Here is a 17,386-nt window from a genome sequence, read left to right as displayed (position 1 = left end):
CCTTTGAGTGCACCGCCCCTTAGTCTAGCATCCGTTGCCAAACAGGAAAGGCCGATTCGACTTACCTCACTTGACACTTACACCTGGGTCTCGCTGTCCTTTAGCTTTGCAGTTAACAGGTTTAAAACCCCAGCGGAGCCAGAAGAGAGAGGCCGGCTCTCGCCGAGCCCACCCCGAGTCCGCAGGGCCCAGCGTGCCGCGCAAACGCTACGGAGTTTGAGCCTCGCGGCTCTCTGTTCTCAAGCCCTCGGCGTGGACGCGCTCCCGCGCTTTCTGGCGTGTGGGGTCAGAGGGCGCGTCGCCGCGCAGGCGCACGGAGCTGAGGCAGTGGCGGCCATGGGCGAGGCGGGGGACGTCGAGGAGGCCTGCTGGGTCAGTGAGGGGGCCCTGCCCGCCCGTGCGTCTGAGCTGCCGCCATGCGCTACCCCGCGCTTCAGCGGACGCTGGGGAAGGGCCTGGGCCTCGTGGGCGGACAGCTAGGCCTGGGCGGGGGTGAGGGCGGCGCGATGGGGCGCTGGGCACGGAGCTGGCGGTGGCGGCCTCGGACCCAGCCGTGCCCTCAAGGCCCTCTCGCTGCGCCGGGGCTCGGTGTGGGCTCTGGGAGAATGCGGCTCCACGGGGGACCTGTGTCCCCTGACTGCACGTAGTGACGTCCCTGCAGTGATGTAGCTTAGACCCTGGAGCCCGATCTGTGTTCCCCTCCTGCTTCGGTCCCCCGCTAATGGCGTCCCTTGAGACAGCCACCCATTCTCCCCAGGCCTCCGCTTCCGGCCTGGACAACCTTGGAGGGTCGTGTTGGACACTACGAAATGAGATGACCAGCAAAGGCTGGGCGCCCAGTGGGGACCCGGTAAACGTCCTTCCCTCCTGATTAGCTTGGCGCTGGACCGCTCGGGAGGGGATGCTGGCGTTCTCTTTGGCTTTCAGGATTAGGCCTCCCTCGTATGCACTTAGAAAAGGAAACTGGCTGGGGCTTCGGCTCTCGGGACGTGACGTGTATAGCAGAGTTGTACTCTTTAGGGTAAAGATGTGCTTTTGAGACCGTTATGAACACAAGAGGCCTTAAAAAAAAGGAAGCAAGCTGGTCAGGGCTGCTGGTTCTGGTGATCTGAAGGGAAATGTCATCTTAAAATCTTGTTCTTTTAGCACGTGGGAGCTAAAGAAGAATTCGTGAAAGTCCGAAAGAAGGATCTGGAACGGCTGACCACTGAAGTGATGCAAATCCGGGACTTCTTACCCAGGATCCTGAATGGGGAAGTACTGGAAAGCTTCCAGAAATTAAAGATTATGGAAAAAAGTGAGTCTTACTTCGTCTTTGGCAGTCGTTGATGGTGACAGCAATCTGTTCCAGCAGATTTACCTTATGTGAATAACTGTAAAGGAATTGTCAATAAACTCTAAGATACCGTGATAGTCCTTGTAATTGCCTTGGGGAGAGTCAGGTAAGACATGAGAAAGGGAGGGGCCCTCAACTGAATAACTGGGACATGTGTAAGTTTGTGTTGGAGGAAGAGTTGCCAGCTTTTAGGAGTGTCTGTTACCAGTTTCTCTTTCTCTCCACCTGTCTTCTTGGCAGAAGACTTTTATACAGTCATGCACTAAATAACGAGCTTTCGGTCAACGACAGACCACACGTACGATGGTGCTCCCATAAGGTTAGTGCCGAAGAGCATAGCTGTGTAGCAGGCTGTACCATCTAGGTTTGTGTAAGTGCACTCTGACGTTCACACCATGACGAAATCGCCTGACAATGCCGTTCTCAGCACGAATCCCCGTCCTCAAGCGACATATAACTGTACTGTTATAATGAAAAAGCCACAGGGAAAATGAAGTCCTTCCTTGTGTAAGTTAAGCATCTGGCCGTGGGGCAACCTTGCATGCAGTTTGGTGTGTCTGGAGAGGTAGTTAGATGTGTGTTCACTGGTCTCCAGGTTGATGGACAGGTCAGTTCCTCGCACTGGTGTAAGTCCAGGCTTGCTGGTTCTTGTCCATTCGGATTTAGAGATTTGAGCTGAGCTGTTAGTCATATGTCAGTCTAGCAGCCTGTTGAAGTTCTTGGAGATATTCTGGGATGGATTCAGTAGTTGCCTAATTGAGGCTGAGTTACGATTAAATCGGCCTTCAATGGTTAAGGCTGATTCACTGCACTGCGTTTGACTGTTTGCCGTCACCGCATGAGCTCTAGAAAAGGCACGTCTAGAGGGCTCAGGTCGGGTCTCTGGCACTAGCCCAGGCGAGAAGATACCTGGACTCAACAGTGCATCTGGTTTGTGCAAATGTGTCTGGTCAAGGGGGCAGCTATACACGGTTAGAAGGGAGAGTGCGCGTGGTTACCATGGCTCCCTGTCCTGTTTATTCTCTCTTTGGAATCCTCTCTCCTCTGGTGTGCTCTGGGAGGCGGGCTCCTGCAGACTGTGTGCCTCCTTGCTGGCTGCCAGTGAGGCTCACCAATGGAAGGCCTCAGTGGGTGGAGAGGGAGATTGGGGTGTTTCCTCCTGCTCCCTCCACAGCTGTGACTCCCACTTGGGGGCCTCCTCCACAGTCCCAGCTCTCACTGGGCTCCAGTAACACTGTTTTCTCCCTTCGTTCCTTTAGCTGGAGGGTTGTTGCTAGTCCCTGGTGCCTCACCATCCCTTGCTGGGTCTCTTATCCCTGCTCCGCACTCTGTAACTAGTCCTTCCCGTTAAGTCTCGACATCTGGGTTGATTTGTTTCCCGTTGAGACCCTGCTAGATATGCTCCATGTCGCTTACTACCATAGGTCCAGGTTGTCGTCTTCCTAACCTCCCTGGTTCTGATCCCACGCTCATCCAGCAGCCTCCTGCAAGTCGTTAGTGTCCCACATGCATTTATCTTCAGGGAAGGAAGCTGCTGACCAGCAGCAGAGTCAGCTTGCTGGCGGTCTGTTTCTCACTGCAGGTTAATGAACTGGCGTTCTGAGAAGTTCATCAGGATCTCGTGAATGGGTTAGCATGAGTCGATCTTTGGAGGTCAGTCCTCTGCCAGAATCAAATTGTAGTGCTTACAGAGGTAAGGGCCCCGAATGAATCTATGGTGACCTGATCAAAGTTAGACTTTAGGAGGTCTTGCCTCACAGTCCCTGGCCTTCCTCAGGCCATGGAGTCCCCTCTTCCCACTGGTCTCTCTGGCCGCTTCTTCCTGATGAGCTTTACCGATTCATCCTTCTGTGCAGCAGCCTTTCAGCCAGCCGTGCTGCTTGAGGCTCAAGCCAAGACCCCCTTCTCTCCTCACTCCATGGCCTCTCTGTGGGCAGTCTGTGCACACACATAGCTTCAGTTGCCATCTTGATGCCAGCGGCTCCTAGATTTATCTCTAGCCCAGACCCCCGCTCCGGGATCAGGGCACTGCATCCAACTCCTGCTTGGCATTTCTTCTCGCTGTTTCACAGTCATTTCAAATTCTAAATGTTTATCCTAGCCTTATCAACATACAACCAAGAGGAACAACAAGATCAGATTTACTGGCTCATTGCAACGAGGAGACCACACACCGGAGGAACTGTGGGTGTTTTGCCAGCAAAGGACAGGACAGAGTTGCCATAGGATTGGGGGCAGGATGCGTTGGAGGTGAAGTGCAAGTGAAGCCTGTTTTGATGGGCTCCAGGCAAAGTTGGGCTGTGTGTGAAGGGATCAGCATCAGGTCTCATGCAGTGGACCCAGGTCCTGTTTCCTTCAAAACTACAAAATTTAGATAGATGTGGAACATCCTATCTCGAAATCCCTCGTTTGAAGCTCTGCAGCCAGCTGGGAATCAAGGCTGCTGCTCTGTGTCACAGTGACTTGGATCCTGCAGGCAGGAGTGGGATGTTTCCTTTCTACTGGTATAAGTCCAAACAGCAAAATTTCTGATAGTGTGGGGTTTTACAGAATAAGCTTTCTCTGAATAAGAAATCAGCATTCCCTGAAAGAAGGGATCATTATGACACTTTGCAGTTGCAGTGTGTCCTTGGGAGAAACACTCTCTCCTGGTAACTTGGCAACTGGCATTACATGTGTCTGTTATCCCAGCCTGTTATCCAAATTGCAGGACAGATTTTCACTTTCTCAGAGCAAGCCGATTTATACTTTGTCATGACTGATTCATGATAATCATCCCTCCACCCCACCCCAATTTTGCCTACCTCAGTCTGCCCCAGGCACCACCGTTCAGACTAGAGACCTAGGATCCTCCTTGTTGCCAACCTCTCTCTTCACTATCCCCCCCCGCCCACCTGTCTGCCGGTAAGTCCTGTATATTTCCCCTCATGGTGCATCCTGAACTCATCAGCCTGCTGTCATTGCCACTGCCACCACCAGAGGCCCGGCCTCTGTCATTTTGCCTGAATCTCTGCCTCCTGACAGCATCCACTCATTGCCACTCTGTAGTCCATTCTGTATACTGTAGCCTGAGTAATTTTTAACAATTCAGAATGTCATTCCCCTTCTTAAGTCTTTAGTGGCTTGCTTCTCCTTGCTCTTAGGATAAAGACTAGAAAACAAAACCCTGCTAAAACCCACTACCACCCAAAAACCGAAACAAAACTATACAATGGCTTGATAGGCTTTATATTGTTGGACTTAGTCTCACTTCCTTATATGACTGCGTAGATACCATCTGTCTTCCTGTTAGATGTTGTCAGAGCGTCCTGTACTTTTATTTCAGACAGAATGGTTTTATTCCCATCTTACGGTGTAAGGTGGTGGGAGGGCAGGGCTCCTGTTTATATCCTCAGAGCCTGGCTGAATATTTGGTCCTGAGGGACTGCCTACCCTCCTGTCTCTGCATGCTGTTCTTTCTCAATTGTAGCAGAATTTCATGAAGCAGCGTGTGCTACAGGATACTGAGTGTTAAAAGGAAAGGTCAAAGTGGACTGCAGTGGTTACAGGAGGCTTCACTGTGAACTTTGCACTTGACCTGGTCCTTGAGGATGTCTGCTTCCCTGGCCTAAGGCCTGGTTTAAAAGATGGTCTCCTAAGACATCTTTCACCTCATTTTGGCTCTTGAATATTTGCTACTTGGGCGATGTGAGAAAAACAAAAATTTCCTTTTTCTTTTTATGAGGACTAGGTCTGGTGGCCCTCCTTGGGCCTTCCCAGGGGCCTCTCTCCCAGATGAAGCACATAGCCATGGCTCTGAGAATGGGTCCTATAGAGGCAATCTCAGGATCACATGATGGCAGCGAGAGCTGTTTGATGTGTGGATTTGTGCCCCCTCCCCCTCGCCATGTGGTCCGGGAAGATTCTTGGCTTTGAGCAGTCTCAGGGCTGCCTTTGCTCCTGTCTTAAGCAGTGATGAAGGGGAACATGGAGGTAGGAGTGAATGCAGTCAGGCGGGAGGAGGGAGAAAGAGGACTCGAGTACAGTCCCATTTACAATCGCAACAAAAAGAATAAAATATCCAGGAATAAATTTAACCAAGGAGGTGAAAGACCTATACAATGAAAACTATGAGACATTATTGAAAGAAATTGATGATGACAAAGAGGTGGAAAGAGATTCCATGCTCATGGATTGGAAGAATAAACATAGTTAAAATATTCATATTACCTACAGCAATCTACAGATACCATGCAATTCCAATCAGAATCCCAATGACATTCTTCACAGAAATAGAACAAAGTATCCTAAAATTCATATGGGGCAACAAAAGACCCCAAATAGCTAAAGCAATCCTGAGAAAAAAAGAACAAAGCTGGAGGCATCACAATCCTTGACTTCAAGATATACTACAAAGCCAGAGTGACCAAAACAGCATGGTACTGGTACAAAAACAGACACGCAGTTCAATGGAACAGAATTGAAAGCCCAGAGATAAAACTGCACATCTACAGACAGCTGATCTTTGACAAAGGTGCCAAGAACATACAATGAAGAAAGGAAAGTCTCTTCAATAAATGGTGTTGGGGAAACTGGATAGCCACATGCAAAAGAATTAAAGTAGACCATTATCTTATGCTATGCACAAAAATGAACTCAAAATGGATTAAAGACTTAAAGGTAAGACATGAAACTGTAAAAGTCCTAGAAGAAAATATAGGCAGTACACTCTTTGACTTAGGTCTTAGAAAAATCTTTTTGAATACCATGTCTACTCAGGCAAGGGAAACGAAAGAAAAAATAAACAAATGGGACTACATCAGACTAAATAGCTTCTGCAAGGCAAAGGAAACCAGGAACAAAATGAAAAGACATCCCACCAGCTGAGAGAAAATATTTGCAAAGCTTATATCCGACAAGGGGTTAATTTACAAGATAAATAAAGAACTCATGCAACTCAACAACAAAAAAACAATCTGATCAAAAAATGAGGAAGGTATATGAGCAGACATTTTTCCGAAGAAGATATGCAGTGGCCAATAGGCACGTGAAAAGATGTTCAGTATCGCTAATCATTAGCAAAATGCAAATTAAAACTACAATGAGATATTATCTTACACCTGTTAGAATGACTATAATAACCAAGACAAAAAATAACAAATGTTGGAGAGGATATGGAGAAAAGGGAACCCTCATACGCTGTTGGTGGGAATGCAAACTGGTGCAGCCACTATGGAAAACAGTATGGAGATTTCCCAGAAAATTAAAAATAGGACTACCATACGACCCAGCTGTCCCACCCCTATGTTCATTGCAGCTTTATTCACAATAGCCAAGATATGGAAGCAACCCAAGTGCCTATCAACTGATTAATGGATAAAGACGATGTGGTGTATATATACAATGGAATACAACTCAGCCATAAAAAAAAAGACAAAATTGTCCCATTTGCAACAATGTGAATGGACCTTGAGGGTGTTATGTTAAACGAAATAAGCCAGACAGAGAAAGACAAACACCACATGATTTCACTCGTATGTGGAAGATAAACTAACACATGGACAAAGAGAACAGATTAGTGGTTACCAGAGGGGAAGGGGGCTGCGGGGTGGGCATAAGGGGTAAAGAGGCACATATATATGGTCACTGATTAATAATGATGTACAACTCAAATTTCACAATGTTATAAACTGCTAATGACCTCAATAAAAAAGTCTGAAACACTAGTTTTAACCTTTTAAAACTTTAGTAAATATGTTAAAATGTTAATACTGTGAACCAGCCTTGTTTGTTCATTGAATACCTGCAATGAATACAAACCAGCACAGCCATGATATACTGGAGAGAGATTCGACTGATTAGCAGTAAAAAACAAGTTATTTTGTGTAATTTAAGATCTGTACAACAGCACCTTGCCTCTGTCAATGTGGTCCAGCAGAACTTTCTGTGATGATGAAGGTGTTGTATAAGCCATGCTGTTCTCTTCTATTTTAAAAATAGCCATTAAGCCATGTGTGGCCAAATGACCCAGCACCATTTATTGAAAAGACAGTCTTCCCCTTCCATACTACGCTGTTGTTTTTGTCATAAGTGGCTGTATATGTGTGGATCTGATTCTGAGTTCTTCATTAGTTTTATTATTTATTTTTAAATTATTTGTTTAATATTAGTATTTATTCATTTTTGTGTTGATTTTCCGCTTGGCGGTTTTTTATTCTAGCTCCCTGATGAAATTCTCTTGTTGCCTATTTTCTGGAACATAATCAGTTATTTTAAAGTCTTGAGTCTGGTAAATCCAATATCTGGGTCACCTATTGGTCTGTTTGTATTACCTGTTTTTCCTCTTGGTAGTCCTGGTAATTTTTTATCAATCAACGCATTTTTTGAATGAAAACTGGCGTAGGCTGTGGATGATGATATTTTTCTCTAGCAAGGAATTTTTTTTTCTTCTGGCTTCTGCCAGTGAGAATAGAGTCAGAGATTACCTTCATCCGGTCAGGGATTGATTCACAGCTGGTTTCAGTCTTGGTTCCAACTGGCCTATTTGTGGTTCATTGTCTCTATTAGGTTTTTGGTCCTTCAAGGGGGTCCACCTGAGAGCTGGAGTTGTTTCCCAGTCTTTCCATTTTGGTGGGCTCTGACCTTCAATTTTGGTCTCTCCAGCACCATAAGACTGATTCTAGCTCTGCTTGGCATCCTGGCCTTTCTTCACTCACTGTCTGCTTGCCTCTGCAGCCTCACGGTGCTGGTTAAGCATTGCTGAGTGCCTGGAGGGAGAAATGGCTCTGATGTCAGCTCATTTTTCTATGCTTCCATCTTTTCCAGGATCACGGCCTGCCCTAAGTCCATCTGATAGCTCTGTACTTGATTTTTATTTCCCCAGCTTGATGAGACTGTGGAGCACTCTGCCTAGCTTTGCCGCCTCTTTGCTGTGCTGCCTTTCAATATGCAGATGCCTCAGGGAAGGCTGGGTAGAGAGCTGGGCTCACCTCACTGCACTCCCTTCTCTCGGCCTTGGCCCTCAAGGCTGTGTGACTCCATAGCTCAGACACCTTCAAATGAGTTTCTGTGGTTTCTTTAAATTCCGCTTTTCTAGTTATTCTTGGTGGGAAGGTTGATCTGCTACGTGACCATCAGAGTTGGAAATGGAATTCCTTCCATATATGTTGTTGTGATTTTTAGATTGTTAAGAATATATTGTAATGTCATGCAGAAAAGACAGGCTATGGAGATGTTCCAGATTAAAGAAGGCTAAAGATACCTGACAGCTAAATGCAATACGTGACCCCAGACTGGATGCTGTACTGTGAAGGGAGAAGTTGCTATAAAGTACAATTTTGGGTCGTATGACAGAATTGGAATGTCAGTGGTAGATTAGGTAAAGGTAGTAATATTAATTTTTCTGCAGTTGACAGTTGTACATAGTGGGTGTCTAAGGCATTGTCCCTCTTCTTGGGAAATATTCACTGAAGTATTTAGGAGTAAAGGACCATGATATATGTAACTTAACCCAGCTGGCTCAAAGAATATATTGTGTGTGTGTTTGCGTACGGTACATACGATGAGCAAATGTGGCAACATGTTAACAGCAGATACGTCTGCCTAAAGGGTGTTCAAAGAATATATTGTGTGTGTGTTTGCGTATGGTACATGCGATGAGCAAATGTGGTAACATGTTAACAGTAGATACGTCTGCCTAAAGGGTGCTCAAAGAATATATTGTGTGTGTGTTTGCGTACGGTACATGCGATGAGCAAATGTGGTAACATGTTAACAGTAGATACGTCTGCCTAAAGGGTGTTCTTTGTGTTATTTTTCTTCATTCCATGTTTTCTAAGTTTGAAATTATTTCCAAATAAAAAGTTTAAAAAAACATACTGTAAAATGGAAATACTACTTAAACGTTTACAGAACCATAAGCATCCCTGAGACACTCTTGGGTTCTTAGCAGTGCAGTATTTCTAAAGTATTTGTAGGGGGGTGTTGAGGTTAATTTCCCAAGAGTTTGATATTGATGAGAAGAAAGGGGGACCTCTGTTTTGCCTCAGAGAATTATTATTCCTGGCCCATACAAATATCAACTAGAGAGATAATTGTGAAGAGTGGGACAAAAGAGTGAGCACCAAAAAGAGATATTTAATATGACCAAAAGTTTATTGTGGCCCAAATGAGATAAGATCAGAGTGTATCACGTGCCCGTCCTGGAAGGAAACAAAAGCAGCAGACAAGGAGTGTACTGAAGAGATGGCAGCACAGGTGTGGGCAGGGCTTGGGAACAAATGAGGGCAGCAGAGCCCTGGGAGCTGGGGGAGTGAGGCGACATGGCCTTCCTGAGAGCTGCCAGACTCGCGAGAGGGAGCTGCTCAATGGGACCGTGGCCTCAGCCGGAGGGGGCACTGCTGACTGGAAGGCTGGCAGCGATGAGGCAGAGGGGAAGCAGATGTCCCAACTTGTCTCAACCTGTCCTCCTTTCCTGTGGAGCCTGCCACTGTTTATCCAGCAGGAAGCCGTAAGCACAGGAGGCCAGTTCCTGTGGACGTTGACCGCACCCTCTCGGGGGCGCACAGTGGGTGGAGAGTGGATCTGAAGGGTGCGTGGAGACTGTGCAGAGCACTGGGCACTGGGCAAGAAGTCAGAAGTCTTGTAGGCTTGTGGTCAGAGGAGGTGGGATGGTAGCCAGGGTGGGGGGTGGAGACGTCCATTATTCGAGTATGTCGCTCCTGACCACCCAATTGTTAACATTATATTTGTATGCCAATAAATGAAAAGCAAAATTCCCTGACTCTGGTTTGGGAAATACTTGTAACAGAATTCTTGAGTTCAGCAAGATTGATCTTAGTTTTTTTCTGATAGTATTTGTCTTCAAGTCTTTCAGTGAATTTAGTTGGTAAATCACTCAGGTAGGTGTTTATTACGTGTCTGATATTCGTCAGGCCGTGCTAAGTAGCGTGGGGATGTAAAAGGTTAGGATCCGATCCTTTCCTCATCGTTTACAGGTGGACTGAGGAGCTCCAGCATGCGGCTGAGAAAAGGTAGCAATACAAGGTCCTGCCAAGTCATTGGCAGTGCCAGTGGAGGACAAATTCCTGTTAGTCACACAGTTTCTTCATCTTGTAAAAGGGTATTCCAGTGCCCTTTACGTTAGAAAAAGAGTGGTTTTGGAAGCAGATTTTTGGCAGTGCAGGAAAAAAATATTTCTGTGTTCTGGTTCCAGCTCTCCTCTTTCACCCCTTTGGTTTGTTTTAAAAATTTGACAGCTAATTAAAGTGTTGTTTGGCTGGCTTAGATTGGACAGTAGGATTGCAAATGCATTTCAGCTCTTTAACTGAAGTTTTAAAAAAATTTTATGAATCCTAGAATATTCTTATTTCTTTCAACTTATATTTATATTATGTTAGGCTGATTAAGTTAAAATGAGATGTTTAGTGTGGGCCCTAATCTGGTATGAGTGGTGTCCTTATATAAGGGAAAAATTTGGATGCAGAGACAGATACACACAGAGGGAAGATACTGTGAAGAAACACAGGGAGAAGTCCAAGTGAAGGTGGAGGCAGGTTGGATTACGCTGCCGTCAACCCAGTGACGTCTGGGGCCACCAGAAGGTGGCAGAGGCAGGGGAGGGTCCTTCCTTTACAGGTTCCAGAGAGAGGAGAGCTGCTCTGTTGTTCTGAGCCACCCAGCTTATGCTACTTTGTTACAGCAGATTTGGGAAACCAATGCACCCTCCAAATCTCGGCTCAGACGAAAGATGGAATCCATCAGTAGGTAATCCTAAATTCTCTAAATCTGTTAGAGAGTGATAAGGAAAAAGTTAACGGCCATTAGAAAGCCTTTATTTTGGATTTAAGACTCTTTCCTTAGCTATTTTGATCAAAAACATTTTCGTGTTGATATGAAAGAAATGGTAATTTATTAAATTGGTTATAAACATACCAGTTGGTAAAGAAAGGGTAGGAGGAATTGATCCCTTTTGTATAGTTTAAATTTCTTTGGTTAGTGTTTTAGAAACCCAGCTTTTCATTTATAGCTCTCTATATCCTGCCTTTATACAGTTCTCTGTACTCTTCCCGTGAACTGAGCATTAAGAGAGAGAGTCACTCTCATGTTACTAAAACTATCAAAGAAGAGTTGTAAATTTCAGAAGCTATGTAGCGGTTGACCTGGCCGGTGATTTAGATTGCTTCTGTATATTGGTAGTCTGTCTGGACCACCCTTTCATTCAGTTAACAGTTAAATGGAGATTTTCCCTTCATTTCGATACTAAGATTAGCGGTTGAACTCCAGTCCAGGCTGGCAGCTCCTTCCCTATTCCAGTGCTGAGGCTGGGTAAGACCCTGTCTTCACTATGTATGCTATGTCATTCACCATCCATATTGTTTCTGTCCCTGCTTTTTAACAAAATTACAAAAGCAATATAGTCTCATTATAAAAGAATCAGACATATAATCAAAGTGGCCGGGTTTTTCTGTGTTCAAGGATTAGCAGAAGGAATGTATAAAGAAGTGAAATTCATTTATGTGACGACTATCAAGTGCTTACTCCGTGCCATGTGCTGTTCTAGGCATTTGGGATGCATCAGAAAACAAAACATGAAACTCCCTGTGCTCGTGGTGGTCTGGGTGGCAGGCATGCTGCAGTCCCAGTGGAAAATGAGGGGGGGGTGTTGGTAGGAGGCGGCAGCAACGCTCCTATCTGGCCACAAGGCGGTGGGCTGGTACAGCGGAGCGTGCTGCCGCCTCCTGGACAGCCTGGAGCGGGTGGGTGTGGCATCCCTGACGCTGACCTGGAAGTCTTTGGGGTAGCCCATGGTAGAGTGGGGTGTTTTAACTCTGTCCCTTTGTTATGTTAACTTACAGGAGGATCATAGAGAATGACAGAGCAAGAGAGATTATGAAGTTATCATAATGAAAGAGTCTTTTGGGTGGTCAAAATTAATGCCTACATATTTGTACACATAATAAGGCTTGTAGAGATGTAATTTCCTATCTTCTTTACTGTGTTTGACTAATATACAGTTTAATAATAGAAGAAAAATTTAAAAGTTAACTGAAAAGGAAAAATTATCTTAGTTCCCTTTTATATTTTCTTTCTTTTTGTCTGTGACCATATGCAGTTCATACTTCATACATAATTATAAGTAATATGTATAAATAATACGTATATGTTTTCATTTAATATTGGTACAAAGGCAATTACGTAGTTTTCAAAGCGTAGCACTTGATTGGTATTTGATTTCTCATGTGGCCAGGATTAGTGGGACAAAATAATTTCAGTGAAAGTCATGTCCTGGGCTTTCATGTTCTACATCGTAGAAGGGCAGAAAAGAAAACTGACTTACGGGAGAAGAAGTAGTCCCACGTGACTTTCCCCTGGTTCCCTAGTTTCTAAGAAACATGTTTTAAAAGAAGCTTTGCCAGCTTTGCCAGCTTTGCCTGCCAGTGTCGTAATCTCTGACTGAATGTTTAGCTTTAGCTTCTGATCTTCCTTCTAGGGCAAAGGGTCTCCAGAAGGTGTAGACTCCCTCTATTCCTCTGGAGCTTTTTGCGATGCCCCTGTTGTTCTTGGCAGCCCCTGCCCCCAGGTTCCTTGTTTGGGCTTCCCCTCGCCTTCTCAGGCCCCTAGCTTATACAGCCAACCCCTTCTCTTGTCTGCACCTCCTTGGAGGAAGTGTCTGTGAGCCTTTTCTCCTCTAGGGTGGAGTGCTGTCCCACTTCCCAGGCATCTGCTCCTCTCACGGCACCACGGGCTGCCTTCCCCCACCCTCCGTTTTTCCACTCTGTCACATTCCTATGGCTGGGTCCCCTCCTTTGCCGTTGCTGGTTGTGTGGATTTCATTTCGTTAGTGATGAGAGACCGCGCTGTTATCCTGAAGCAGTTGTTCTTAAACTCTGTCCCCAGACCAGCAGTCTCACCTGGAAACTTGTTAGAAATGCAGATTCTCAGGCCCACCTCAGGCCTACCAAATCAGAATCCCTGAGGATGGGGCCCAGCAGTCTGTGTTGGAGCAAGTCTCCAGGGCATTCTGATGTGCACTAAAGTTTGAGAATTACTGTCCTCAAGTATTGCTACTTTAATTGGAGAAGTTGCACCATTAGCTCTGAGCACGTCCCCCCTCAAATCTTGGTATATTTTGGCTTATGGTTTCTTAGCCCTTGAAGTCAAGGCACTTAAAATTTTAAATTATGTATTTCTTTTCTTTTTGAATGTCAGTATTTCTGCAGCATAGTTTTTATTTAAAGTTGATGATACTTTTGACTTCAGATTTATTAATGTGAAAGTCTTTTGGGATTTTTCCTGGCTATTTGAATCATCATCTAAACAAATATGGTGGAGGGGAAGTATTCCGTGGTTGCCAGCTTTCCCTGTGGCCTTTTCTTGTCTCGATCCCTCCTCCGTTGACTACTACTGTGGCTGTTCCCATTGAGTCAGTATGCCAGTTGGTGAGGCTAGCTTTGTGAATCAGCCCCGGCTGGCACCATCTACTCACTCAGCTGCCTTCTGCTTTTTATGGATCAGATACAAGTCTGTGCCAGGAGACAGTCGGGCTTCTCAGTGCTGCCTTCAGTCCTTTAAATAACACGCTTTCTTAAAGCCTTGAGTATATGTCTGGCAGTAAAATGAGGTCTTAAAAGCATAAAACAGAAAACAACAAAAAAAAGTGCTTTCTGCTATGGGCTAAAAACTGATAAAAACTTAAAAAGCAGAACTTTTACAATACTGGTTATTCAAGGACTGGTTATGTGATTGATCCTACCTGAGAAATTGGTACGGGTTTTCCTAAGAAGATTAGGCAACATGGATGCTTAGGAGACATTAGTGATTTGAAATATTGAGTGTTTTTACATCTTTTTCTTCTAGACCTGGAAAGGAAAGAGCAAGAAATAGAGCAACTGAGGATGGATTGTGAGCACTTCAAAGCTCGCCTGGAGACGGTGCAAGCTGACAGCATGAGAGACAAGAAGGTGTGGTGCTCACAGACCGCTGCTTCAAGCGCCAGCATCGTGGTTGTGTCCACAAAGTGGCATTAATGACAGTCTTTCTAGCCCTTAGGCCTCGAGAGATTGTATTTTTAAGTGTGTGTATTCTGAATGGGTTTGAAATAGTTGAACATTTGATTTTATAACCGCTTAATGTGGAGGCTATTTACTTGGTACCTTTTAATAGTCATTTACTGTTAATTTTTATGTTTAAAAGACCATTCTAAAACATTAAAATTAAGAATATAATAATCTTAAAAAAATTCATGCACATAATGGTTTATAATCAGAGATAGATATATTAAATAGAAATATTTGGAGCGTTTTTATTTTCAATAGTAATACACTAGGAGTACCAGTGGTGGCAGCTCCTGTGTGGTGTTCACTGCGTGCTGGCAGGTGGTCAGCAGCTGTCCGTGCCTCTCAGGCGCTTCTCCCAGTGCAGCTGGGTCAGCAGGTACCAGGGATGGGAGGGAGCTGGTCCAGGCCCCACGCCTGTGTGCTGAACTTGGCTCCTGCTGCCTCCTCGTGTGAGGGTATCCGAGTGTCACTGCAATGGTGGTTTTCCAGAACTGGTGGATTTTGGGTAGACTTTAATATTGAGCAAGTGGGAAAGGTTAGGGAAAGAGTTTCAGTCTCAAAACTGAGTACGAGTGTCACATATTGAAAGTTGAAACTTTAGCTTTGTCATGTCCTATTTAGATCTTGATAAACTAAGATGGGAATGTGGTTTCGTGTTCTGAAAGAAGTTGACCAAGGGGCAAGAAGGAATTTGCTAAATGTTAACAATACAATCCATGGGTTCAATACTTCCTTAAATTGCTGAGACATCCTTGTTAAGGTTGAAGCTCAAATTGGGCAGAATCTTAAATTTCTTGTTCTTTTTTAATTGCTAAGCATAAGAAAAATGCATATTTTGCTGGGATTTTAGATGTAATGCTTAAAAATAAGTCATTCTGGAAAAGTGCTGGTATAGACAATGAAATGGCCATGGTAAAGCAGTGTCAGATTACAAGCATGTTAATGCCCTGACCCTTTAACCTTAGTTAAAATATTTTGGTTTTTTATTTTATTATTTTTTTAAATGTGGAAATATTTTAGATTAAACTATTTCCCATTTCTAGGTAAGTATCTTACTTAATTTCACACAGATCGGAGGCCCTGCAAGTTTGCTGTAACAAAGCCCTGTGTCATCTTGCTGTAGAGAACTGGCAGCTGCCTTTTCTGTAACGTTTTCTATGGTCTCTGTCCAGGTCTGTACAGATCATGAGGCTGGACTCTGGAAGCTTATTTGAGAGTTGAGGGACCAGGAAAGAATCTAGAGACTAGATCCTAAATCAGAGTCTTGCCAGTAAGTACTTAGGGTGGATAAAAGTTGTGAGGAAAAGGCAGAAGTTACTGAATCCAGTATGTAAGAAAAGGTCAGAAAACAAAGTCTGGACTCAGAATCATAAAGAAATGTGCTGGATGAGCAGCAAGCCCACACCTGCTGGAGAGTGGCTGCTGGAGCGGAAAGCTTGGTTCATGGCCCAGATTGAGAGAGTCCTCAGTGATGATGGACTCGGATCCGTGGAGGGGTTCAGCGGGGCCTTGCTGTGATCCACGAGGCTGGTCAGGGGAGTCTGGCAGCAGCAGCCTCTGAACTCGAGAGAGGAAAGAGCCCAACTTCCGTGTGTAGATGAAACTGTGGGAGGGTGTCTGAATTACTCTTTGAAGGATGGTGCTGTTACTGTGAGTTAGCTGAGGCTTTCCGTAGAGTATCTGCCAGCCGAGCTTTTGTAGCACCTGCCGTGGTGGTCCCGCATGTGAACTTAGCATAGATAAGGTGCAGAGTTCCCCCCGTGTTCTCTTTGAGGAGCAGGCGTTTCCGTGGCTTACTGTGGTTTCATCCTCTCTCTCTCTTGTTTTCTTATGGCGTGTACTTTTCATCGTCAGTAAACTAACTTAAATATGGACTGCCGATTTTTTGTTATCTATCTTTTTAATTTGTTAGGAAAGACTTGCTACTTTTGTGGTAATAAAAGGGAAGTTGTTGCAAATGTATATTTATGGAAACTTTTTAAAGAAAAATAACTGATAGTATAGTTCAGTTAAAATCAGAAATGAACTACAGAAAGATTTTGAAGGAATCTTGAAAGTTTTGTACTTGAATTCTCTGAATATTCTGAACAAAATACTCTGTTATGTATGAGTATTCACTTTAAATAAGTAAATACATCAGGGTTTGATTATTGTTTTCCCTTTTTTATTTTATTTATTTTATTTTTAATTTTTTTTGGTGAGGAAGACTGGCCCTGAGCTAACATCTGTTGCCAATCTTCCTCTTTTGCTTGAGGAAGATTGTCGCTGAGCTAACATCTGTGCCAGTCTTCCTCTATGTTTGGTATATGGGATGCCGCCACAGCATGGCTTGATGTGTGGTGTGTAGGTCCATGCCTGGGATCCAAACCTGTGAACTCTGGCCTGCTGAAGCGGAGTACACAAACTTAACCACTATGCCACCAGGCCAGCCCCTATTGTTTATTTTTTAAAAGCAGCTTTATTGAGGTATGTTTTGTATACCATAAAATTCACGTGTTGTAAAAGTATAGTTTGATAATTTTTAGTAAACTTGTGCACTTGTACAACTATTGCCCCAATCCAGTTTGTCCTTTGGTTAAAAATTTTTTTTTTGAGGAAGATTAGCCCTGCACTAACATCCACCACCAGTCCTCTTTTTGCTGAGGAAGATTGGCCCTGAGCTAACATAAGTGCCCATCTTCCTCTACTTTTTATATGTGGGATGCCTACCACAGCATTGCTTGATGAGTGGTGTGTAGGTCTGTGCCCAGGATCCGAACCTGTGACCCTGGGCCACTGAAGCAGAGCACGCATGCTCAACCACCACACCACTGGGCCGGCTGTTTGGTAAAGTGTTTTTGAGATAATTATAGATTCACAGGAAGTTGCAGAAAGTCCTCTATACCCTTTACCCAGTTTCCCCCAGTGGTAGCATGCTGTGTAACTAGGATACCAGGTAAGAGCCAGGGCATTGACACGGGTGCAGTCCACAGAGCTCACTCGGGTTTCACCAGTTTCACCTGTACTTGTGTGT

General features: G+C 44.7%; 1 protein-coding gene across 9 annotated transcripts in view; it reads left to right on the top strand.

Moving 5' to 3' along the window:
* The window catches only part of HSF2BP (heat shock transcription factor 2 binding protein), a 107,897-nt gene that overhangs the window by 804 nt on the left and 89,707 nt on the right, over positions 1-17,386 (top strand). For 4 of the 9 annotated variants that reach the window (XM_070488964.1, XM_044750762.2, XM_044750765.2 and 1 more), the window contains exons 2-4: positions 105-372; positions 1,147-1,297; positions 14,174-14,277. In XM_070488964.1, the coding sequence (XP_070345065.1) occupies positions 105-372; positions 1,147-1,297; positions 14,174-14,277 (523 nt within the window). Of the gene's footprint in view, positions 1-104; positions 373-757; positions 851-1,146; positions 1,298-14,173; positions 14,278-17,386 lie in introns of all 9 variants that reach the window. The other 5 variants (XM_070488963.1, XM_070488966.1, XM_070488965.1 and 2 more) reach the window with 3 other exon arrangements.

Source organism: Equus asinus, chromosome 18, assembly GCF_041296235.1.
Source record: "Equus asinus isolate D_3611 breed Donkey chromosome 18, EquAss-T2T_v2, whole genome shotgun sequence".
NCBI lineage: Eukaryota > Metazoa > Chordata > Mammalia > Perissodactyla > Equidae > Equus > Equus asinus.
Note: the sequence above shows the minus strand (reverse complement) of the source record. Positions and strands in the feature narration are given on the sequence as shown.